The 26,308-nt window shown below is 42.6% G+C and overlaps 1 protein-coding gene across 11 annotated transcripts in view; it reads left to right on the forward strand.

The window, feature by feature from the left end:
* Positions 1-26,308, forward strand: part of ACACA (acetyl-CoA carboxylase alpha) — a 335,341-nt gene that overhangs the window by 55,058 nt on the left and 253,975 nt on the right. For 8 of the 11 annotated variants that reach the window (XM_024234623.3, XM_054536750.2, XM_054536749.2 and 5 more), the window contains exon 2: positions 21,752-21,798. The exons of the other annotated variants lie outside the window; for them this stretch is intronic. In XM_024234623.3, coding sequence (XP_024090391.1) covers positions 21,752-21,798 — 47 coding nt within the window. The remainder of the gene's footprint in view (positions 1-21,751; positions 21,799-26,308) is intronic. 11 annotated transcript variants of the gene reach the window in all.

Consider the following 26,308-nt stretch of genomic DNA (forward strand, 5'->3'; position numbering starts at 1 on the left):
TTGTCCCTGCCAGTTCCTGTTCCCAGGATTTTATTATGTTCTCTGCGAGGGACGTAGTAAATGTACATGTCTTTTGTTACTCTCTCCTTCTCGTTTGCCATGCTGATCAAGGGAAGTTACTGGAAATAGGACCTAGGAAGCTGATGTGAAGCTAATGACTTCACAGGAAAATGTGCGTGAAGGTCCTGCCCGGATCGGGGCCAACATTATTTTGGATTTGGGAGTGGGAGAGTGGACACTAATGGACACTTGAAATCACCTCTAAAAATCAGGGACTTCGTGTAGGCCTTGTGGGTTTTATAGAGGCATTTAAGAATATAACTGCTCAGGAGAAGTAGTTTAATTTCAGATATTTTTGTTTGGGGGTTTAAGATTGGAATAAAAAAAGACCCTAGGCCTTCCTAATTCCGTTTCTACTTAAGCGATGTTTCAGTAATTTCCTAATGTGTGGATAAACCTAATAACCACATCTTCAGTCTCAGAAGTTTATTTCCTTGGATTTTTTCTCTCTTTCCATTCATTTTTTCCCTCCCAATTCGGTAGTATAGATTGAGAAGCATGCTTTCTTTGGTTACATGGTCTCTTCTCCCTCAGCAGGGAGGAATACTCATATTTGTCCCTTCTTGAGGGGGATGCCCTGGATGTCTGTGATGAGAAGGATTTCTGTGCTGCTTATTTGACAGGCACTTTTCAGAAAAGCATTGTGGCCTAATAGAGCAGGACCACAGTTTACCTGTCCAGATAGATGCCTGCTTGCTACAAATAGCAAGTTTCTTCCCACTTCTCTTGCCTCAGTTTCTTCATTTCTCAGTAAAACTGAATGCGTAACAGGAGGACTGATGTGAACCCAAGAATATTAAACATTTTAAAGTGGGCATATGAAAGATGCCAAAGGTAAAGTATTAATTTATGAAGCCATCTGTGTTTACTACTGTTGTAGAATTTTGTTGTTGTTGTTTTGTTTGTTTGTTTGAGATGGAGTCTTGCTCTGTCACCCAGACTGGAGTGCAATGGTGCGATCTCGGCTCACTGCAACCTTCGTCTCCTGATTTCAAGTGATTCTCCTGCCTCAGCCTCCCGAGTAGCTGGGATTACACAGGTGTGCCACTACACCTGGCTAATTTTTGTATTTTCGGTAGAGACAGGGTTTCACCATGTTGGCCAGGCTGGTCTCTAACTCCTGACCTCAGGTGATTCATCCTCCTCGGCCTCCCAAAGTGCTGGGATTATAGGCATGAGCCACCACGCCAGGCTTGTTTTGTTTTGATTTACCAGTGCATAATAGAAATACATCAAGCATAAGATTAAATTGCTTTTTAAAAAGGAAGTCTTGGGAAATGGTGGCATTTATCTTAGTGAATTTATTGTTCAATAGCTAGGTAATGCTGAAGACCTGGTATTGTGAAAGCCAGCCTCAGAGAACACTCTCTCATCTGATGTTGACCTCTCTAAAGTGCTGTGAATAGGTTCAGGTGTAGATCACTATGTAAGACTATTTCCTTTGCAGTCAATGACTGGGAAAATTTTTATACCTGTCACGTGGACTGGTTTAACAGGTCTAGGGCTAGTGTTTTTCTTTCTTTAAAATCTTTTTTTCCTGTAATTGGATGGCTAATATCCTAATAGTCTTAGTTGAGGAAAAAAGTAAATTAAAATAGAAACTGTGGAATAATACAGTAGAAATTAGTATTTTCAATTGTGGGAGGAGAAGAGAATCCTTCTGTAATTCAGAAAAAAAAGTTGTGTCATTATCTAACATGTTCTTAAAGATTAATAATTATAGGAGCTGCCAGGTGCCGTGGCTCACTCCTGTAATCCCAGCACTTTGGGAGGCTGAGGCTGGCAGATCACGAGGTCTGGAGATCGAGACCATCCTGGCTAACACAGTGAAACCCCATCTCTACTAAAAATACAAAAAATTAGCCGGGCGTGGTGGTGGGTGCCTGCAGTCCCAGCTACTCGGGAGGCTGAGGCAGGAGAATGGCGTGAACCCGGGAGGCAGAGCTTGCAGTGAGCCGAGATTGTGCCACTGCACTCCAGCCTGGGTGACAGAGCGAGACTCCGTCTCAAAAAAAAAAAAATAATTATTATTATAGGAGCTATGTGTCAAGCATCTTTCCAAACCCGTAAAACGGTAAGATTACAAAAAAGCGAATAAAAGTAGAGACTCATTGGCTAAAAAATTCCTATTAACTATTGAGATAATTACCATTAATCTTCTACTTTAACAGATTATTAACATAATTTGCAACTTAAAACTGCCTCCCTAAAACTGCATAGGATGTTGTAGCTACAAAGGAATTAGGAATTTTTGCTTTAACCTGTAAATGTCTCCAGCATAGATCTCTGTTAGGTAATATAAAGTATAATGCCTTAACACATCCGTAGGACTTGAAGGCAAAAAAAAAATAAGCAGTATTTCCTTAAGGAAGAAATTTCTTTTCTTTTTTTTTTTTGATAGGGTCTCACTCTGTCGCCCTCGCTGGAGTGCGCTGGCACGATCATGGCTCACTGCAGCCTCAACCTCTCAGGCTCAAGTGATCCACTCACCTCAGCCTCCCAAGTAGCCGGGACTACAGACACACACCACCATACCTGGCTTTTTTTTTTTTTTTTTTTAAATTTTGGTAGAGATGGGGTTGCGTCATGTTGCCCAGGCTGGTCTCAAACTCCTGGGCTCAAGCGATCTTCCTGCCTTGGGCTCCCAAAGTGTTGAGATTATACAGCCATGAGCCAGTTCTTTTCCTTGAGACTCTGGTTTTCTCCAAATGCAGCTCTATGAAATAAGATTATGAGCATAAATTGATTCATCCTAGAACTTTCTGAATTCACAAAATGGCACTTTACCTGGAGGCCTCTAAATGTTTCTAGAGGATAATGTTTGAAATAACGACTTAGTTTATGTCTCCTAGTTTTGTAACTGAAATATTTGTTGCAATTCTGATAAAACATGAAGCATGGCCAGGCACGGTGGTTCACCCCTGTAATCCCAGCACTTTGGGAGGCTGAGGCGGGCGGATCACAAGGTCAGGAGATCGAGACCATCCTGGGTAACATGGTGAAGCCCTGTCTCTACTAAAAAGTTAGCCAAATGTGGTGGCAGGTGCCTGTAGTCCCAGCTACTCGGGAGGCTGAGGCAGGAGAATGGCATGAACCCAGGAGGCGGAGCTTGCAGTGAGCCGAGATCGCACCACTGCACTCCAGCCTGGGTGACAGAGCGAGACTCCCGTCTCAAAAAAAAAAATGCAGCCTGTGAAAGCCTGGTGTTTACACAGCATTGTGAGGCATTGAGGATGGTGGATCTAAAACAATTAGAAGAGGCTGGGCACGGTGGCTCACATCTGTAATCCGAGCACTTTGGGAGGCCAAGATGGGAGGATTGCTTGAGGCCAGCAGTACAAGACCAGCCTTGTTAACATAGCAAGACCTCCATTTCTCTCTTTTTTGTTGTTTCTGGAAGAGAGAATAACTTTTCCCAGCCTCATCTAGGAGATAACCCAGAGTCAATTACGTAGTAACACATATTAAAGAAATAAGTGAATAACATTTCAGTTGTCTGGCTAAATACTCTGACAGATACGAGATAAGGGATCAGAGTAGCATGGCATTAATTGAGGAAAGCTTCTTATTAAACTTACTTAAAATCTTCAGTTGGCAATACATTCATGTGGTTCAACATTTTATTTTATTTGTTTATCTATTTTTTGAGACAGAGTCTCACTCTTTGCCACCCCAGGCTGGAGTGCAGTGGCAGGATCTTGACTCACTGCAACCTCTGCCTCCTGGGTTCAAGCAATTCTCGTGCCTCAGCCTCCCGAGTAGCTGGGATTACAGGCGTGTGCCACCATGCCCAGCTAATTTTTTGTAGTTTTAGTAGAGACGGGGTTTTACCATGTTGGCCAGGCTGGTCTTGAACCCCTGACATCAGGTGATCCTCTGGTCTCGGCCTCCCAAAGTGCTGGGATTACAGGCGTGAGCCACCGTGCCCAGCCTGTTTCAACATTTTATTTTATATTTTATTTCATTTTATTTTTGAGACAATCTTGCTTTGTTGCCCAGGCTGGAGTGCAGCGGTGCAATATCAGCGCACTGCAATCTCCACCTCCCAGGTTCAAGCAATTCTCCTGCCTCAGGTTCCCGAGTAGCTGGGATTATGGGCATGTGCCACGCTCCACCACGCCCCTCTAATTTTTGTATTTTTAATAGAGACAGGGTTTTACCATGTTGGCCAGGCTGGTCCGGAACTCCTGACCTCAGGTGATCTGCCCACCTCGGCCTTCCAGAGTGTTGGGATTACAGGCGTGGGCCACTGCATCTGGCCTGGTTCAACATTTTAAAAGTACAAAAGGGGGCCGTGTACATTGGAGTACAATGGCCTGATCTTGGCTCACTGCAACCTCCGCCTCCCAGGTTCAAGCGATTCTCCTGCCTCAGCCTCCCGAGTAGCTGGGATTATAGGCATGCGCCACCACGCCTGGATAATTTTGTATTTTTAGTAGAGACAGAGTTTCTCCATGTTGGTCAGGCTGGTCTCAAACTCCCAATCTCAGGTGATCTACCTGCCTTGGCCTCCCAAAGTGCTAGGATTACAGGCGCGAACCACCACGCCCAGCCCGAAACACATTTTTTTGTTTGTTCATTGTTTTGTTTTCGAGACAGGGTCTCGCTCTTTTGCCCATGCTGGAATGCAGTGGTACAGTCACGGCTCACTGCAGCCTCAACCTCCTGGGCTTAGGCGATCTTCCCACCTAAGGGTCCCAAGTAGCTGGGACTACAGGCATGTGCCACCACACCCAACTAATTTTTTTTTTTTTTTTTTTTTTTTTTTTTTTGAGACGGGTTCACTATGTTGCCCAGGCTGGAGTACAGTGGTGCAATTATGGCTCACTGCAGCCTCGACCTCCTGGAATCAAGCAATCCGCCCATATCAGTCTTCTGTGTAGCTGGGACCATAGGCACCTGCCACCATGCCTAGCTAATTTTTAATTTTTTTATTTTTTATAGAGACGGAGTCTCACTTTGTTGCCCAGGCTGGTCTTGAACTCCTGAGCAGTCCTAATGCCTCAGCCTCCGAAAGTGTTGGGATTACAGGCGTGAGCCACTGTGCCTAGCCTGTTGTATACTTCTATTGCATCACATCCAGTGGCATATAATGTCAGTTTTTCCTAATATTGGTGATATTTAGTTTGAATACTTAGTTAAGATGGTATCCATCAGATTTCTCCATTGTAAAAATACTCTTCCCTTTTGTAATTAATATGTAAGAATATGGCTAGGTGCAGTGGCTCGTGCCTGTAATCCCAATACTTTGGGAGGCTGAGGCAGGTGGATCACCTGAGGTCAGAAGTTCGAGACCAGCCTGGCCAACGTGGTGCAATCCTGTCTCTATTAAAAATACAAAAAAACTAGCTGGGTGAGGTGGTGGGTACCTGTAATCCCAGCTACTTGGGAGGCTGAGGCAGAAGAATTGTTTGAACCCGGGAGGTGGAGGTTGCAGTGAGCTGAAATCGGGCCATTGCACTCCAGCGTGGGCAACAGAGCGAGACTGTCTCAAAAAAAAAAAAAAGCTATATATATATATACACACACACACACACACACGTAAGATATATATATGTAAGATGTATCTTATATACGTATATATGTAAAATATATATGTAAGATGTATGTATATGTAATATATATTATATATATGTTTTATATATATTTTATATATATATATATATATGTAAGAATATGTTGTTTTCACTGAGCATGGTGGCTCATGCCTGTAATCCCAGCGCTCTGGGAGGCCGAGGCAGATGGATCTATTGAGGACAGGAGTTCGAGACCAGCCTGGCTAATGTGGCCAAACCTCATCTCTACTAAAAATATAAAAATTAACTATGTGTTGGGGCACACGCCTGAATCCCAGTTACTTGGGAGGCTGAGGCACAATAATTGCTTGAGTCTGGGAGGTGGAGGTTGCAGTGAGCGGAGATCACGCCACTGCACTCTCATCTGGGCAACAGCGAGACTCCATCTCAAAAAATAATAATAATAATAAATAATAAAGAATATGTTGTTTTCTGAAAACCGTTTTTCCAATGGTTTTAACATATATTTACGATATTTGCCAACATCAATTATTGCATTGGTGGTTTTTTTTTTTTTTGAGACGGAGTCTCACTCTGTTGCCCAGGCTGGAGTGCAGTGGCGCGATCTCGGCTCACCGCAAGCTCTGCCTCCTGGGTTCACACCATTCTCCTGCCTCAGCCTCCCGAGTAGCTGGGACTACAGGTGCCCGCCACCACCCCCGGCTAATTTTTTGTATTTTTAGTAGAGACGGGGTTTCACCGTGGTTTCAATCTCCTGATCTCGTGATCCGCCTGTCTCTGCCTCCCAAAGTGCTGGAATTATTGCGCCCGTATGGCATTGGTGTTTGTAAAATGAATTATGTTTTCTAATTGCATCATTCTCGGAGATAATTATTTTGAGATTTTGCTATCTGAAAATATGTGCTTTCCTCACAATTGATCAGCAACCTATTGTGTCTGAAATTCTAGATTGAAAATAATTTTCCTTCAGAATTTTGAAGGCATTGTTTAATAACCTTCAAGCTTCTGTTGTTATTTCTGATAAGTCTGAAAGGCATTCAAATTCTTGATCATTTAAAATGTATGTGAACTTTTTTCTCTCTGGAAGCTTGTAGGATCTTTTCTTGTGTTCAGTTTCTGAAATTTCAGTGATGTGCCTTGGTGTCTGTTTTTATTCATTATGGTAGGCACTTGTTGGGCCTTTTTAATCTGGCAATGACCGTGGCAATCTGGCATGATTATCAGATTAAAATTTTTGCCCTTTGTTTTGTTCTTGCTTTTGGGAGCTTCCGTTACTTAGATATGGACCTTCTGAACAGGTTCTCTAATCTTCTTTTTCTCTCCTGTTGTTCATCACTTTGAATATTTTTTTTTTTTTTTGAGAGATGGAGTCTCACTCTGTCGCCCAGGTTGGGTACTGCAACCTCTGCCTCCCGGGTTCAAGCAGTTCTGCTGCCTCAGCCTCCCAAGTAGCTGGGATTACAGGCGTGCAGCACCACACCTGGCTAATTTTTGCATTTTTAGTATAGTTGGGATTTCACCCTGTTGGCCAAGGCTCGTCTTGAACTCCTGACCTCAGGTGATCCGCCCACCTTGGCCTCCCAAAGTGCTAGGATTACAGGCATGAGCCACCGCACCTGGCCCTCTTTGACTTTTTATTCTGATTTGTGAAAGCTTTTCTTTAACCTTATCTTCTGAGTTTTTTCATTGCTGTGATCATATTTTTAGCTTTTAAAAAATTCTTTCTTGTTAAAAAATTTTCTTTTTTTTTTTTTTTTTTTTTTTACGTAAATAGGGATGGCATTATGCTTTGTTGCTCAGGCTGGTCTGGAACTCCTGGACTCAAGTGACCCTCCTGCCTCAGCCTCCCGAAGTGTTGGGATTACAGGTGCAAGCCGCCGCACCTGGCCTAAAATAGTTATTTTAAAAATATTTCAGACCAGCTGTGACTCACACCTGCAGTCCTAACATTTTGGGAAGTTGAGGCTGGAGGATCGCTTGAGCAGGAGGTTGAGATCAGCCTGGGCAACATAACAAAACCCTGTCTCCACAAAAATCACAAAAAAGCTAGCTGGGTGTGGTAGTGTGCGCCTAGTCCCAGCTACTCAGGAGGCTGAGGTAGGAGGATCACTTGAGCCCGTATATTAGTCTGTTTTCACACCGCTGATAAAGACATACTCGAGACTGGACAATTTACAAAAGAAAGAGGTTTAATGGACTTACTGTGCTATATGGCCAGGGAGACCTCACAATCATGGTGGAAGGCAAGGAGGAGCATGTCATGTTTTACGTGGATGGAAGCAGGCAAAGAGAGAGCTTGTGCAGGGAAACTCCCGTTTTTAAAACCATCAGAACTCGTGAGACTTATTCACTAACAGGAGAACAACATGGGAAAGACCCACCCCCAGAATTCGATTACCTCCCACCAGATCCCTCCCACAACACGTGGGAATTAAAGAGGAGGTTTGGGTGGGGACACAGCCAACCATATCATTCAGCCCCTGGCCCCTCCCAAATCTCATGTTCTCACATTTCAAAACCAATCATGCCTTCCCAACAGTCCCTCAAAGTCTTAACTCATTTCAGCATTAACTCAGAAGTCCACAGTCCAGAGTCTCATCTGAGACAAGGCAAGTCCCTTCTGCCTATGAGTCTGTAAAATCAAAAGCAAGTTATTTACTTCCTAGATACAATGGGAATACAGGCATTGGGTAAATGTAGCCATTCCAAATGGGAGAAATTGACCAAAACAAAGGGGCTACAGGCTGCATGCAATTCCATAATCTAGCAGGGCAATCAAATCTTTTTTTTTTTTTTTTTTTTTGAGATGGAGTCTGGCTCTGTCGCCTAGGCTGGAGTGCAGTGGCGTGATCTCGGCTCACTGCAAGCTCCACCTTTCAGGTTCACGCCATTCTCCTGCCTCAGCCTCCTGAGTAGCTGAGACTACAGGCGCCCACCACCACGCCCGGCTAATTTTTTTGTATTTTTAGTAGAAATGGGGTTTCACTGTGTTAGCCAGGATGGTCTCGATCTCCTGACCTCGTGATCTACCTGCCTCGGCCTCCCAAAGTGCTGGGATTACAGGCGTGAGCCACCACGCCTGGTCTCAATAGATATTTTTTCTTATCGTTTCCCTCCTCCCATCTGCTACCCTCAAGTAGGCAGTTGTTAATATCTTACATAGCCATAATACTTTTTTTTTTTTTTTTTTTGAGAGAGAGTCTTGCCCTGTTGGTCAGGCTGGAGTGCAGTGGCACGATCTCGGCACACTGCAACCTCTGCCTCCTGGGTTCAAGTGATTCTCCCGCCTCAGCCTCCCAAATAGCTGAGATTACAGGTGCATGCCTCCATGCCCGGCTAACCATAATACTTTAGTCAAAACTATGAAATTAATATTGGTACAATAGTAACTAAACTATAAAACTGTATTTCCTGGGTTTTTTTCCTCTAGAGATAGGGTCCCTCTCTGTCGCCCAGGCCAGAGTGCAGGGGCTCCATTATAGCTCATTGTAATGTGAAACTCCTAACCTCAAGTGATCCTCCTGCCTAGGCTTCCCAAAGTGTTGAGATTACAGGCATGAGCCACCATGCTGGCCTTCTGTAGCTTTTCTTTTTTAGTGATGTGTTTTTCTATTCCAATATTTAATGTAGGATACCACATTGTATTTAGTGGTCATGTCTCATTAATCTCCCCTGATCTGTGATAGTTTTAGTCTTTCCTTTTTTGTAATGGCTTGATGATTTTGAATAGTACTCGTCAAGTATTTTATAGAATGTCCCTCAATTCAAATTTGTCTGATATTTTCTCATGATTAGACTAGGGTTATGGGTTTTTTGGGAAAATACCACAGAGGTGAAGTTGCTTTCCCCTCCCCTCGACCCTTGTAGTTTTTAATGGTTTCTTGTTCCCTGTAATCTCTTTTCTTCAAGTTGCATTTTTTAAATTTACAGGTAGTTATTTGTTTTTAGTCTTTCATGTTGAAGTTTTTCTCAGACATCTGGTAATCTTTATTGTCTGTTTATATTTAAGAGGAAGTGTAGAAAGCTGATTAGAGGTGGTTAGCTTACTACAGTGTAATCTGGTTGGGCGACTCAATTAGGGACGTTGATGTTAGTAACTTTAGTTATTTTTTTCTCCTTGAGCTGGTCAGATTCTCCAAAGAAGGATCCTTTAGGCTGGGCACGGTGGCTAACACCTATAATCCCAGCACTTTGGGAGGCCAAGGCAGGTGGATCAAATTAGCTGGGCATGGTGGTGCGGGCCTGTAGTCCCAGCTACTCGGGAGACTGAGGCAGAAGAATCCCTTGAACCCGGGAGGCAGAGGTTGTGGTGAGCTGAGATCATGCCACTGGACTCCAGCCTGGGCAACAGAGTGAGACACTGTCTCAAAAAAAAAAAAAAAAAAAAAAAAAAAGAAGGATCCTGTAATCTCTCTCCGGGAGGGTGACGATTAGGGAAAGAGGACCGGAAAATCTTACTCAATATATTGACTTAATTTATTTATTTTCAGTATTGTACCCTGCCCCTTACTGTTACTGGTATCCCCCAATCTAGAAACCCTCTGTTTAACCCTCTCTAAAGAATAAACCTAAAGTCTCAGGATGGTAGAGCAGCAGGCACCTGACTTCACTAGTTGGAGAGAAAATGTAATGATCTGAAGCTTCAGAAACAATTTCAACCAATCCTCCTTATTTTCTTTAGCTGTCTTTCACCTTCACTTTCTGAACATTTTGGGGAACCTATGACATAAATTGTGTTGTTCGTAACTTTACCACAGATGGGTTATGATTCAGTTTTCTTGGGCTTGCCTAGTCATTTATTGCTCTTCTGTCTGCTTTCCAAGAAAATTGTCTTCTTGTCTACCCAGACTTTTTAATTTCTTTTTTGGTCTTTTTGTGGGTTATGCCTTTTTAGTTTATTTATTTATTTATTTTTATTTATTTTTTTGAGAAGGAGTCTCGCTCTGTCACCCAGGCTGGAATGCAATGGCATGATCTCAGCTCATTGTGGCCGCTGCCTCCTAGGTTCAAGTGATTCTCCTGCCTCAGCCTCCCAAGTAGCTGGGATTATAGGTGGACGCCACCACGCCCAGCTAATTTTTGTGTTTTCAGTAGAGACTGGGTTTCACCATGTTGGCCAGGCTGGTCTCGAACTCCTGACCTCAAGCAATCAGCCTGTCTCATCCTCCCAAAGTGCTGTGATTACAGGTGTGAGCTGCCATGCCCAGTCCGACCCACTGTCTTCAGACAGTTTTCGCCATGGTGTCCAGGCTGGTCTCAAACTCCTGGGCTCAAGCCATCCTCTTGCCTCAGCCTCCCAGAATGCTGAGATTACAGGTGTGAACCACCACACCTGGCCTAGAGGGTTTTTTTCTTTTTAAAAAAATTTTTAAATTTCTTTTTTACTTTTTATCTTTTTATTTTTTTATTTATATTTTTTGTAAGTGTTTTCAGAGATTATTATACTACCGTAATTGTATATTTAGGTGTTAATAGCCACTTAGCTAGGGACAAATCTTATTTATCTTTGAATAATCAGTGTCTGTTTCACTATTTGGAACATAAGTTCTTGTTATTTTAAAATTTAAAACTTGTGGTAAATTAAAATAGTTTTTAAAATAAAATTTTCTGTAATCCTTTTATGAATCACTGAATTAATAACCAAAATCCATTAAAAAATAAATGACAAAATGAAAAAGGCAAATTCACTTATTCTCTTTGAAAACTTTTTTTTTTTTTTGAGACAGAGTCTCACTCTGTCGCCCAGGCTGGAGTACAGTGGTACAATCTCGGCTCACTGCAACCTCTGCCTTCTAGGTTCAAGCAGTTCTCTGCCTCAGCCTCCCAAGTAGCTGGGATTACAGGCACCCGCCACCAGGCCTGGCTAATTTTTACATTTTTAGTAGAGACGGGGTTTCACCATCTTGACCAGGCTGGTCTCGAACTCCTGACCTCGTGATCCACCTGCCTTGGCCTCCCAAAGTGCTGGGATTACAGGCGTGAGCCACTGCACCCGGCCTCTTTTAAAACATTTAAGTGAACTTACTATGACTTGAGAGGCAAGGACATGTTATATAAGCTTAGATACTTTTATCAGTGGCTACGAAAACTAATTGCTGCCTCTTTATTAGAATTGCATGGAAAATACAGTGTAATTTGAGTTCAAGGAGAATATGCTAACTAAATTTGGTAAAATCTGTTGTATTTATTTAGAAAAATATTTCTGGGCCGGACACACTGGCTCACACCTATAATCCCAGCACTTTGGGAGGCTGAGGCAGGTGGATCACCTGATATCAGGAGTTTGAGACCAGCCTGGCTAACATGGTGAAACGCCGTCTCTACTAAAAATACAAAAATCAGCCAGGTGTGGTGGCATGCATCTGTAATCCCAGCTACTCGGAAGGCTGAGGCAGGAGAATCGCTCGAACCCGGGAGGCAGAGGTTGCATTGAGCTGAGATCGTGCCACTGCACTCCAGCCTGGGTGACAGATTGAGACTCTGTCTCAACAAAAAGAAAAAAAAAAATCTTTGAATGAAATGCAGGCTGACTTTTTTTGTTTTTGTTTTTGTTTTTAAGACAAGGTCTCATTCTGTTGGCCAGGCTGGAATACAGTGGCACTTCAGCCTCGACCTTCTGGGCTCAAGTGATCCTCCCACTTCAGCCTCCCAAGTAGCTGGGACCATGGGCATGTGCTACCACATCCAGCTTTTTTTTTTTTTTTTTTTTTGGTAGAGATGGGGTTTCGTCATATTGCCCAGGCTGGTCTCGAACTCCTGGACTCAAGGGATTCTCCCACCTCAGTCTCCCAAATGGCTGAGATTACAGGCATGAGCCACCATTCCTGGCCCAGGCTGACTCTTAAATACATTAGCTGTAATTAGCTTTACCACATTTTCAGGAACATAAGGCACAGTTTGGGAGCCTTCTGCAAAAATTTTCAAGAGTCTCCAAATAAAAGCTGAAGAATACATTATATATATAGTGTATATATAGGATATATATGTATTTAAAAAGTACATATATATATTTAAAAATATATATGTATATATATATATATTTTTTTTTTGAGAGACAGTCTTACTTTGTCTACAGCCTGGAGTGCAGTGGTGCATTCTCGGCTCACTGCATTCTCGGCTCACTGCAACATCCGCTTCCTGGGTTCAAGCTATTCTCCTTCCTCAGCCTCCCCAGTGGCTGGGATTACAGGTGTCTGCCACGATGCCTGGCTAATTTTTGTAGTTTTAGTAGAGGTGGGGTTTCACCATGTTGGCCAGCTGGTCTCGAACTCCGAACCTCAAGTGATCTGCCTGTCTTCATCTCCCAAAGTGCTGGGATTACAGATGTGAGCCACTGCGCCTGGCCACATGATATATTATTTATTTATTTATTTTATTTTATTATTATTATAATTTAAGTTTTAGGGTACATGTGCACAATGTGCAGGTTAGTTACATATGTATACATGTGCCATGCTGGTGTGCTGCACCCATTAGCTCGTCGTTTAGCATTAGGTATATCTCCTAATGCTATCCCTCCCCCCTCCTCCCACCCCACAACAGTCCCCAGAGTGTGATGTTCCCCTTCCTGTGTCCATGTATTCTCATTGTTCAGTTCCCACCTACGAGTGAGAACATGTGGTGTTTGGTTTTTTGTCCTTGCAATAGTTTACTGAGAATGATGATTTCCAATTTTATCCATGTCCCTACAAAGGACATGAATGCATCATTTTTTATGGCTGCATAGTATTCCATGGTGTATATGTGCCACATTTTCTTAATCCAGTCTATCATTGTTGAACATTTGGGTTGGTTCCAAGTCTTTGCTATTATGAATAGTGCTGCAGTAAACATATGTGTGCATGTGTCTTTATAGCAGCATGATTTATAATCCTTTGGGTATATACCCAGTAATGGGATGGCTGGGTCAAATGGTATTTCTAGTTCTAGATCCTTGAGGAATCGCCACACTCTCTTCCACACTGGTTGAACCATTTTACAGTCCCACCAACAGTGTAAAAGTGTTCCTAGTTCTCCACATCCTCTCCAGCACCTGTTGTTTCCTGACTTTTTAATGATTGCCATTCTAACTGGTGTGAGAGGGTATCTCATTGTGGTTTTGATTTCCATTTCTCTGATGGCCAGTGATGGTGAGCATTTTTTCATGTGTTTTTTGGCTGTATAAATGTCTTCTTTTGAGAAGTGTCTGTTCATGTCCTTCGCCCACTTTTTGATGGGGTTGTTTGTTTTTTTCTTGTAAATTTGTTTGAGTTCATTGTAGATTCTGGATATTAGCCCTTTGTCAGATGAGTAGGTTGCGAAAATTTTCTCCCATTTTGTAGGTTGCCTGTTCACTCTGATGGTAGTTTCTTTTGCTGTGCAGAAGCTCTTTAGTTTAATTAGATCCCATTTGTCAATTTTGGCTTCTGTTGCCATTGCTTTTGGTGTTTTAGACATGAAGTCCTTGCCCATGCCTATGTCCTGAATGGTAATGCCTTGGTTTTCTTCTAGGGTTTTTATGGTTTTAGGTCTAACGTTTAAGTCTTTAATCCATCTTGAATTAATTTTTGTATAAGGTGTAAGGAAGGGATCCAGTTTTAGCTTTCTACATATGGCTAGCCAGTTTTCCCAGCACCATTTATTAAATAGGGAATCCTTTCCCCATTGCTTGTTTTTCTCAGGTTTGTCAAAGATCAGATAGTTGTAGATATGTGGCGTTATTTCTGAGGGCTCTGTTCTGTTCCATTGATCTATATCTCTGTTTTGGTACCAGTACCATGCTGTTTTGGTTACTGTAGCCTTGTAGTATAGTTTGAAGTCAGGTAGCGTGATGCCTCCAGCTTTGTTCTTTTGGCTTAGGATTGACTTGGTGATGCGGGCTCTTTTTTGGTTCCATATGAACTTTAAAGTAGTTTTTTCCAGTTCTGTGAAGAAAGTCATTGGTAGCTTGATGGGGATGGCATTGAATCTATAAATTACCTTGGGCAGTATGGCCATTTTCATGATATTGATTCTTCCTACCCATGAGCATGGAACGTTCTTCCATTTGTTTGTATCCTCTTTTATTTCATTGAGCAGTGGTTTGTAGTTCTCCTTGAAGAGGTCCTTCACATCCCTTGTAAGTTGGATTCCTAGGTATTTTATTCTCTTTGAAGCAATTGTGAATGGGAGTTCACTCATGATTTGGCTCTCTGTCTGTTATTGGTGTATAAGAATGCTTGTGATTTTTGTACATTGATTTTGTATCCTGAGACTTTGCTGAAGTTGCTTATCAGCTTAAGGAGATTTTGGGCTGAGACAATGGGGTTTTCTAGATATACAATCATGTCATCTGCAAACAGGGACAATTTGACTTCCTCTTTTCCTAATTGGATACCCTTTATTTCCTTCTCCTGCCTAATTGCCCTGGCCAGAACTTCCAACACTATGTTGAATAGGAGTGGTGAGAGAGGGCATCCCTGTCTTGTGCCAGTTTTCAAAGGGAATGCTTCCAGTTTTTGCCCATTCAGTATGATATTGGCTGTGGGTTTGTCATAGATAGCTCTTATTATTTTGAGATACGTCCCATCAATACCTAATTTATTGAGAGTTTTTGGCATGAAGGGTTGTTGAATTTTGTCAAAGGCCTTTTTTGCATCTCTTGAGATAATCATGTGGTTTTTGTCTTTGGTTCTGTTTATATGCTGGATTACATTTATTGATTTGTGTATATTGAACCAGCCTTGCATCCCAGGGATGAAGCCCACTTGATCATGGTGTGATCATGGTGGATAAGCTTTTTGATGTGCTGCTGGATTCGGTTTGCCAGTATTTTATTGAGGATTTCTTTTTTTTTCTTTTTTAAAGTAGGAGTTTCACTCTTGTTGCCCAGGCTGGAGTGCAATGGCACAATCTTGGCTCATCGCAACCTCCGCCTCCCAGGTTCAAGCAATTCTCCTGCCTCAGCCTCCTTAGTAGCTGGGTAGCTGGGATTACAGGCATGTGCCACCACGCCCAGCTAATTTTGTATTTTTAGTACAGACGGGGTTTCTCCATGTTGGTCAGGCTGGTCTCGAACTCCCGACCTCAGGTGATCTGCCTGCCCCGGCCTCCCAAAGAGCTGGGATTACAGGCATGAGCCACTGCGACCAGCCTGAGGATTTTTGCATCAATGTTCATCAAGGATATCGATCTAAAATTCTCTTTTTTGGTTGTGTCTCTGCCCGGCTTTGGTATCAGGATGATGCTGGCCTCATAAAATGAGTGTAGGGAGGATTCCCTCTTTTTCTGTTGATTGGAATAGTTTCAGAAGGAATGGTACCAGTTCCTCCTTGTACCTCTGGTAGAATTCGGCTGTGAATCCATCTGGTGCTGGACTCTTTTTGGTTGGTAAGCTATTGATTATTGCCACAATTTCAGAGCCTGTTATTGGTCTATTCAGAGATTCACCTTCTTCCTGGTTTAGTCTTGGGAGGGTGTATGTGTCGAGGAATTTATCCATTTCTTCTAGATTTTCTAGTTTATTTGCGTAGAGGTGTTCGTAGTATTCTCTGATGGTAGTTTGTATTTCTGTGGGATCGGTGGTGATATCCCCTTTATCATTTTTTATTGCGTCTATTTGATTCTTCTCTCTTTTCTTCTTTATTAGCCTTGCTAGCGGTCTATCAACTTTGTTGATCCTTTCAAAAAACCAGCTCCTGAATTCATTAATTTTTTGAAGAGTTTTTTTGTGTCTCTATTTCCTTCAGTTCTGCTCTGATTTTAGTTATTTCTTGCCTTCTGCTAGCTTTTGAATGTGTTTGCTCTTGCTTTTCTAGTTCTTTAAATTGTGATGTTAGGGTGTCAATTTTGGATCTTTCCTGCTTTCTCTTTTGGGCATTTAGTGCTATAAATTTCCCTCTACACACTGCTTTGAATGTGTCCCAGAGATTCTGGTATGTTGTGTCTTTGTTCTCGTTGGTTTCAAAGAACATCTTTATTTCTGCCTTCATTTTGTTATGTACCCAGTAGTCATTCAGGAGCAGGTTGTTCAGTTTCCATGTAGTTGAGCGGTTTTGAGTGAGTTTCTTAATCCTGAGTTCTAGTTTGATTGCATTGTGGTCTGAGAGACAGTTTGTTATAATTTCTGTTCTTTTACATTTGCTGAGGAGAGCTTTACTTCCAAGTATGTGGCCAATTTTGGAATAGGTGTGGTGTGGTGCTGAAAAAAATGTATATTCTGTTGATTTGCGGTGGAGACTTCTGTAGATGTCTATTAGGTCCGCTTGGTGCAGAGCTGAGTTCAATTCCTGGGTATCCTTGTTAACTTTCTGTCTCGTTGATCTGTCTAATGTTGACAGTGGGGTGTTAAAGTCTCCCATTATTATTGTGTGGGAGTCTAAGTCTCTTTGTAGGTCACTGAGGACTTGCTTTATGAATCTGGGTGCTCCTGTATTGGGTGCATATATATTTAGGATAGTTAGCTCTTCTTGTTGAATTGATCCCTTTACCATTTATGTAATGGCCTTCTTTGTCTCTTTTGATCTTTGTTGGTTTAAAGTCTGTTTTCTCCGAGACTAGGATTGCAACCCCTGCCTTTTATTGTTTTCCATTTGCTTGGTAGATCTTCCTCCATCCTTTTATTTTGAGCCTATGTGTGTCTCTGCACATGAGATGGGTTTCCTGAATACAGCACACTGATGGGTCTTGACTGTTTATCCAATTTGCCAGTCTGTCTCTTTTAATTGGAGCATTTAGTCCATTTACATTTAAAGTTAATATTGTTATGTGTGAATTTGATCTTGTCATTATTATGTTAGCTGGTTATTTTGCTCGTTAGTTGATGCAGTTTCTTCCTAGCCTCGATGGTCTTTACAATTTGGCATGATTTTGCAGTGGCTGGTACCGGTTGTTCCTTTCCATGTTTAGTGCTTCCTTCAGGAGCTCTTTTAGGGCAGGCCTGGTGGTGACAAAATCTCTCAGCATTTGCTTGTCTGTAAAGTATTTTATTTCTCCTTCACTTATGAAGCTTAGTTTGGCTGGATATGAAATTCTGGGTTGAAAATTCTTTTCTTTAAGAATGTTGAATATTGGCCCCCACTCTCTTCTGGCTTGTAGAGTTTCTGCCGAGAGATCCACTGTTAGTCTGATGGGCTTCCCTTTGTGGGTAACCCGACTTTTCTCTCTGGCTGCCCTTAGCATTTTTTCCTTCATTTGAACTTTGGTGAATCTGACAATTATGTGCCTTGGAGTTGCTCTTCTTGAGGAGATCTTTGTGGCGTTCTCTGTATTTCCTGAATCTGAATGTTGGCCTGCCTTGCTAGATTGGGGAAGTTCTCCTGGATAATATCTTGCAGAGTGTTTTCCAACTTGGTTCCATTCTCCCCGTCACTTTCAGGTACACCAATCAGACGTCGATTTGGTCTTTTCACATAGTCCCATATTTCTTGGAGGCTTTGTTCGTTTCTTTTTATTCTTTTTTCTCTAAACTTCCCTTCTCGCTTCATTTCATTCATTTCATCTTCCATCACTGATACCCTTTCTTCCAGTTGATTGCATCTGCTCCTGAGACTTCTGCATTCTTCACGTAGTTCTCGAGCCTTGGCTTTCAGCTCCATCAGCTCCTTTAAGCAGTTCTCTGTATTGGTTATTCTAGTTATACATTCGTCTAAATTTTTTTCAAAGTTTTTAACTTCTTTGCCTTTGGTTTGAATTTCCTTCTGTAGCTCGGAGTAGTTTGATCATCTGAAGCCTTCTTCTCTCAACTCGTCAAAGTCATTCTCCGTCCAGCTTTGTTCTGTTGCTGGTGAGGAACTGTGTTCCTTTGGAGGAGGAGAGATGCTCTGCTTTTTAGAGTTTCCAGTTTTTCTGCTCTGTTTTTTCCCCATCTTTGTGGTTTTATCTACTTTTGGTCTTTGATGATGGTGTTGTACAGATGGGTTTTTGGTGTGGATGTCCTTTCTGTTTGTTAGTTTTCCTTCTAACAGACAGGACCCTCAGCTGCAGGTCTGTTGGAGTTTGCTAGAGGTCCACTCCAGACCCTGTTTGCCTGGGTAACAGCAGCGGTGGCTGCAGAACAGCGGATTTTCGTGAACCGCGAATGCTGCTGTCCGATCGTTCCTCTGGAAGTTTTGTCTCAGAGGAGTACCTGGCCGTGTGAGGTGTCAGTCTGCCCCTACTGGGGGGTGCCTTCCAGTTAGGCTGCTTGGGGGTCAGCAGTCAGGGACCCACTTGAGGAGGTAGTCTGCCCATTCTCAGATCTCCAGCTGCGTGCTGGGAGAACCACTGCTCTCTTCAATGCTGTCAGACAGGGACATTTAAGTCTGCAGAGGTTACTGCTGTCTTTTTGTTTGTCTGTTCCCTGCCCCCAGAGGTGGAGCCTACAGAGGCAGGCAGGCCTTCTTGAGCTATGGTGGGCTCCACCCAGTTGGAGCTTCCTGGCTGCTTTGTTTACCTAAGCAAGGCTGGGCAATGGGGGCACCCCTCCCCCAGCCTCGCTGCCACCTTGCAGTTTGATCTCAGACTGCTGTGCTAGCAATCGGCGAGACTCCGTGGGTGTAGGACCCTCCGAGCCAGGTGGGGGATATAATCTCCTGGTGAGCCGTTTTTTTAAGCCCATCAGAAAAGCGCAGTATTAGGGTGGAAGTGACCTGATTTTCCAGGTGCCGTCTGTCACCCCTTTCTTTGACTAGGAAAGGGAACTCCCTGACCCCTTGTGCTTCCCGAGTGAGGCAATGCCTCGCCCTGCTTCGGCTCGCACACGGTGCACTGCACCCACTGTCCTGCCCCCACTGTCTGGCACTCCCTAGTGAGGTGAACCCAGTACCTCAGATGGAAATGCAGAAGTCACCCGTCTTCTGCGTCGCTCACGCTGGAAGCTGTAGACTGGAGCTGTTCCTATTCGACCATCTTGGCTGCCCCCGTTCTCTCTCTGTATTTTTTAAATAGAATTTGGCATTGTCAACAATTTTATATAATGAAGAAAATAATTTTTATTTGAGTAGGCAGACTGGATCTGGAAAAAGGCCTTGTTTTAGAACTAAGACAGCAATTATATGAGCCTTCCCCAAAGGTCAGCTTCTTCTTTAGTCCTCTTTCTGGAGAAAGAGGTCTTAACCTAACTCAGGGCAGGAGTTTAGGAATCCCAAACCTGTATGGAAGGAAAATTTTGTATGAGGGTACATTTTTGTCAAGAAAAGGTCCATAGCTTTCATCAAATTTCCAACAGTTGAGACACTTTTAAGAATCATTGGTTTATGTACTTAACTGGCTGTCTTTGCTGTCTAGTGAGGTTATAAAGTGGAGGGGGTGAGGGAGTAAGGATTAGTTGTGGCTTTAAGGCTTTTTTTTTTTTTTTTTTTTTTTTTTGAGACAGAGTCTTGCTCACCTGCCCAGGCTACAGTGCAGTGGGGTGATCTTGGCTCACTGCAACCTCCGCCTCTCAGGTTCAAGCGATTCTCCTGCCTCAGCCTCCTGAGTAGCTGGGATTATAGGCACACACCACCACGCCCGGCTAATTTTTGTATTTTTATTAAAGACGAGGTTTCACCATGTTGGCCCAGCTGGTTTTGACTCCTGATCTCAGGTGATCTGCCCATCTTGGCCTCCCAAAGTGCTGGGATTACAGGTGTGAGCCACCACATCTGGCTGCTTTAAGACTTTTTTTGACACAACTCATAATAAAATGTCATTTACATCATGACCTATATATAACTGAAACAAAAATTTACAAAACTATGGATACTCTCATAAACTATGGTATATCTTAACATTTTCTATCTTATTTCATTTTCAAAATATTGTTTATAACTTGCTAAATTGATTTCTTAATGTTTTGCTGGGTGGTAACCCATAATTTGAAAAACACTGGCCTATTGCATCATAGTTTACAAAATCCTTTCATATATTCTTAGTTTTCACAGGAGTCCCATGAGGTACATATGACCTTCTTTAAACTTAATTAAATTCATTAATTTATTTATTTTTGAGATGGGGTCTTGCTATGTTGCCCAGGGTGGAGTGCATTGGCTTTTCACAGGTGTGGTCATAGCACACTGCAGCCTCCAACTCCTGGACTCTAGCACACCTCTGCCTTAGCCTCCCAAGTAGCTGGGACTATAGGTGCACACCACTGCCCAGAAGACTTTCTTTTTAATTTTACAGATGAGGAGGCTTGTCTGTACGATATACAGAGACGTTAAGTGACCTGTTCAAGTCTGCAGTCACTTGTAATACTTGACAGTCAGAGTTTGAGCTTGATTGGTCCTAGGTTTTAACTCCACCTTCACTGCATCTTTGGTTACATGATCCAAACTTTTTCCTTCCTCTTCTCAATTGTAGGGAATAATACTAGCTCAAGACTGCATAACTGGATAAATCCTAATATTCCTAAATCTTGTCCCTTGTCATTTAGGGGTCTTCTCTTGGAAGTTTTAGATTTCCCTATCAGTGTAATAGGTTCTTTCCTTTTGTTTCTTCTCTGTCCTGAACCAGTGGTTCTCAAGCATGTATTTCCATCAGTGTCAATTAACTGTGGAACTTAAAGTTGAAATCCCTGGGTCTCCAGCTGCAATTCTGATTCAGCAGATCTAGGGTGGAGTTTAGACTTTGTAAAATTTTTAAAAGCTCCGCAGGTGATTCTTAAACATAATCAGAGTTGAGAATTTCTACCCTAGATACATTTAAATTGTCAGGCTTAAGAAGGAAACCGAGGATTTGGGGAGTTGCAAGAGACTCTTTGATCCCTTACAGTTTAGGGACTTAGTATAATGGGCACTCTGTCTTCCCCCTGGCTCCCAACCTTTGTGTGTAGGTGTAACCGCTTGGAAACATAATCAGAGCTTAAGTGAATTGTAGAGAATCTAGTGGTTCTCTTCTCCCCACTGCCTCTTTTTTGATGAAATATTAGAAACGAAAATGTTGAAATGTATTCATTGAGTATACAATTGGAAAAGCCACCTTGTGAAATGGTAAGCTTGTTCTATTGTTTAATATTTTCTTAAACAATAAAGGCTTTATGTAATGTGTTTGATTTACAGAATTGAACAAATAATAAACTGCTAAACTTTGTGCTTTAAGTTAAATAACAGATTTGACCAGTAAAATAGATACTTTATATATTATTACCTTTGCATTATGCTGAGCAAAACAGGAATTGACAAAAGTTTGTTTCTTAAAAAAAAAAAAACCTTAAAATCTTTCTCTCTTTTTCTCTCTAGTTCTTTTTGGAAGTGGATATCTACTCAGACAGTAAAAATTATAAGAGGTCAGTTACAAATAATACTCCTTGTTTACAATGTGATAAAAATTTTGTTCATGTTGTAAAATATCAAACTGTAGGCTTTTGTGTTAAAAGTTGACTTCCACAAAATAATATAGGCAGATTTAGGGTGGATAACCTGAAGGGAACAAAGAGTCTAACAATGGTACTCAACTGTGTTTTCTCTTTAATTCAGGACTAGAATCAGTGGAAATGGGACAGGCTGTGGAGTAGCTTCTAGAGTGTCTGGACAGCTACTCAGTAATTTTCCATACATGACCTCTCTTTTCTGTTGGTTTGTAGGCTCGTGCCTGGGAAATACTATTCAGTACAGTTGTGGACAGGCTCTTTAGCTGTTCACACTGAGTTGCCTCCAATCTATGTAACCGTTTAGAGAAGGCTGCCTTCATGGTCTTCTTAGCTAGGAACTTGAAGTTGGCCTTATTGAGACTCTCGCTTATTAGCCCAGGAACCATGTTTTATTAACTCTTTTTCTTCTCCCATGGAATCAAAGAATTGTGCCTTGTGGATTTTCTTTTTTGTGTGTGGTCGTCTAACTTCAGTCAGACTGCAAGCTAGAATCTGCACCTGAGTGCCTTGCTTTCTTACTTTGTGAAGAAGGCACCCATTATCTTCTGTTAGTTGGGATGGGATTTTATTTTTTGGATCTACTGTTACTTTTAAACTTAACTATTTACTGCTGTAAATGTGAAAGAAATAGGCTTTTTGCTGCTATAACTTTTGGTGTTCTTCAGTGTGGTCAGTCTGTTGGACTTTCCCTTCCCTCCCCCTTTCTTTCTTTTTCCCCTCCCTTTTACCCCTTTTCCCTCCCTTTTCCCCTTTTCCCTCCCTCTCTGCCTTTTTTCTTCCTTTTTTTTTTTTCTTTTGAGATGGAGGGAGTCTCTGTCACCCAGGCTAGAGTGTAATGGCACAATCTTGGCACACTGCAACCTCTGCCTCCTGGGTTCAAGCAAGTCTCATGCCTCAGCCTCCCAAGTAGCTGGGATTACAGGTGCCCACTGCCACGCCTGGCTAATTTTTTATATTTTTAGTAAAGATGGGGTTTCACCATGTTGGCCAGGCTGGTCTTGAACTCCTGATCTCAGGTGATCCACTCGCCTTGGCCTCCCAAAGTGCTGGGATTACAGGCATTAGTTACTGTGCCTGGCCAAAAATAATGGGAGCCCTTTAAAAGTTTTTTGTTTGTTTTTTGTTTTTTGAGACAGAGTCTCGCTCTGTCACCTCCCAGGTTCAAGCGATTCTCCTTACCTCAGCCTCCCGAGTAGCTGGGATTACAGGCATGCGCCACACCCGGCTAATTTTTGTATTTTTGGTAGAGATGGGGTTTCGCCATGTTGGCCAGGCTGGTCTCAAACTCCTGACCTCAAGTGATCTACCTGCCTCAGCCTCCCAAAGTGCTGGGATTACAGGCATGAGCCGCTGTGCCTGGCCTGTATTTTTAGTAGAGATGGGGTTTCCCCATGTTGGGCAGGCTGGTCTTGAACAGTTTTTAAGACCTAATATTTCAAGGGAGAAATGTATAGTAAATTTAGACAGCAAATTTTTTCTGTTGCATGATACTTTTTTTTTTTTTTGAGACGGAGTCTCACTCTGTCACCAGGCTGGAGTGCAGTGGTGATCTTGGCTCACGTTGCGTGATACTTTTATATTTGATTCTAGTTTTATTTTATTTTATTTTTGAGACGGAGTCTCACTCTGTCGCCCAGTCTGGAATGCAGTGGCGTGATCTCTGCTCACTGCAAGCTCCGCCCCCTGGGTTCATACCATTCTCCTGACTCAGCCTCCTGAGTAGCTGGGACTACAGGTGCCTGCTACTACGCCCGGCTAATTTTTTGTATATTTAGTAGAGACGGGGTTTCACCATGTTAGCCAGGATGGTCTCGATCTCCTGACTTTGTGATCCACCCGCCTCGGCCTCCCAAAGTGCTGGAATTACAGGTGTGAGCTACTGCGCCCGGCTGATTCTAGTGTTAAAGATAAAAGTTAGCTAAAGTAATCTCCAGTTCACTTTCAGAAAATGTTAGGCTGGGCTCAGTGGCTCACACCGATAATCCCAACCCTTTGGGAGGCCAAGGTGGGAGGATCACTTGAGCTCAGGAGTTTGAGACTAGGCTGGACAACATGTGGAGATGCTGTCTGTACAAAAAAACAAAAAGTAGCCAGGCATAGTGGTGCATGCCTGTAGTCCCAGCTATTTTGGAGGTTGAGGTTGGAGGATTGCTTGAGCCCAGGAGTTTGAGGCTGCAGTGAACAAGGATCATGCCACTGCACTCTAGCCTGAGTGACAGAGCAAGACCCTGCCCTTAAAAAAAGGGAAATGTCTATAGTTTCCTTTACTTTTTTTTTTTTTTTTTTTTGAGACAGAGTCCTGCTCTGTCACCAGGGCTGGAGTACAGTGGTGCTATCACAGCACACTGCAGTCTTAAACTCCTGGGCTCAAACGATTCTCCCACCTCAGCCTCCCCAGTAGCTGGGACTACAGGTGCATGCCACCACACGCAGCTAATTAAAAAAAAATTTTTTTTAGAGATGAGATCTCACTATGGTGCCCAGGCTGGTATAGGTTTTCTTTAGTTTTGTTTTAACAGTCTTGCCAATTTGTTAATTACTGTTTTATCTTGTACCACAGTGATTCTCAAACTTTAGGGCTTGTGAAAGCATAGATTAATGGATGCTGGCCTGTAGGTTCTGATACGGTTAGTTGGTCTGGGGTAGGGCCCAAGAATTTGCACTTCTAACAAGTTCCCAGGTGATGCCAATGGTCCAGGGACCACACTTTGAGAACCACACTACTCTAGCATTTATGAATGCTGTTTCTCTCTGTAAGTGAATAAACTGACTCACAAATTACACCAGAACAATCGTGCATATGTAATTTTCACATGTTGAGTGGTGATTCCCAAATATTTTAAAGTATTGACGGTTTCTCATCTGATGTCAAGGAACACTGTTGTCCACTTACTTTCATACTTCACAGTGGGTTATAGCATACAGAGTTATTAATAATTCATTTATTATCTATTAATGTACCATATCTTAGAGCAACCTCAAAATCACAATTGGGAATTATCATTTTTCTATTTTTATTTTTGCAGTTGCAAGATTTAATAGAGTGAAGACAGAGCTCCCATGCAAAGGGAGGGGACTCAAAGAGGGTAGCTGTAGCTGGCTCGAATGCCTGGGTTTATATCCCGATCATTGTCCCTCCCACTGTGCTCTCAGGCAACAGATGATTGGCTATTTCTTTACCTCCTGTTTTTGCCTAATTAGCATTTTAGTGAGCTCTCTTCAGTATCTGATTGGTTGGGCATGAGGTAAGTTTCAAGCCCCGTGTTTAAAGGTGGAAGCGGTCACCTTCCCAGCTAGTCTTAGGGATTCTTAGTCGGTCTAGGAAATCCGGTTAGTCCTGTCTCTCAGTCCCCACTCTCAACAGGAAAACCCAACTGCTGTTGGGGAGGTTGGCCAACAACCGCTCTAACTGCTTCCTGCTGAATTGGGGCGTAGTAGGGGTTGTGCAGTTGAGATTTCCTCGGGAGGGGTGCCTTTGATGTCATTAACATCAGAGCATGGGCTAGCAGGCCGGTCCAGGGGTCCGTGGTAGATTTTACTCATGGACTGCATCTGGGGCTCCATTTGAAGAACGATTTGTAGTTTTACAGCTTCGATTCTGGAAAAGACAAACTTAACAAGGAGGTTAAAGATACAGGGTCCAAAGAGGAGTAGCAATATTATAGCTGCTAGAGGTCCTAAGAAGGGGAGAATCCAGGGCATCCATTGGCTGAGGAGGCCCCAGGGTCCAGTGTTTTGAAGCTCCTCTGCTCTACATTGTATTCGATCTTGAATTTCTTTAACTTTCTCAGTGATGATTCTGGATTGATTAACATAACAACAGCATTTTTCCTCTAAAAATAAAAAGGTTCCCCCGCTTTTGGCGGTTAGCAAGTCTAAAGCTCTTCAGTTTTGAAGGACTACTGCTGCTAGGGAGTTAAGTTGATCTTGCAAGGTGACCAGGGTATCAGTGACCCATTCCATGTCACCATTTAGTTCTTGAGATAGTTTGTAGTAGAACTGAGTAGAGGTTGTGTTACCACCAATGCCAGTACCTAGTCCACCTAGCACTCCTGCTCCGATAACAAAAGGAAGAATGGGTACTCTTTTGTTGCAGGGCTTAGGTACGACATGATTGTATAAATCTTGTTCGGTGTAGATGGTCATAGGGGGCACTAAGAATGAGAGGAAGCACATAGATTCTGAAGAGCCATTCAAACAACGATAGGCTGAGGTACCACAGAAAAATAATATTCCTGAGGGTAGGCAGACTATTCATGTGGGAGGAGTTACCCACCTGATGCATTGGGGGAGTTGGTTGTGTCTATAGTATTGCTAACTTTTACACAGGTGAGGTTTGAGGTATGGGTTATTTCCAGATTGGAAACAAGAGGACCTACTAAAACAGAAGTGGTGTTTATTTCTGTGCTGAAGTTGTTCCATTGTT

This window comes from Pongo abelii, chromosome 19 (genome assembly GCF_028885655.2).
Source record: "Pongo abelii isolate AG06213 chromosome 19, NHGRI_mPonAbe1-v2.0_pri, whole genome shotgun sequence".
In the NCBI taxonomy this organism is placed as follows: Eukaryota; Metazoa; Chordata; class Mammalia; order Primates; family Hominidae; genus Pongo; species Pongo abelii.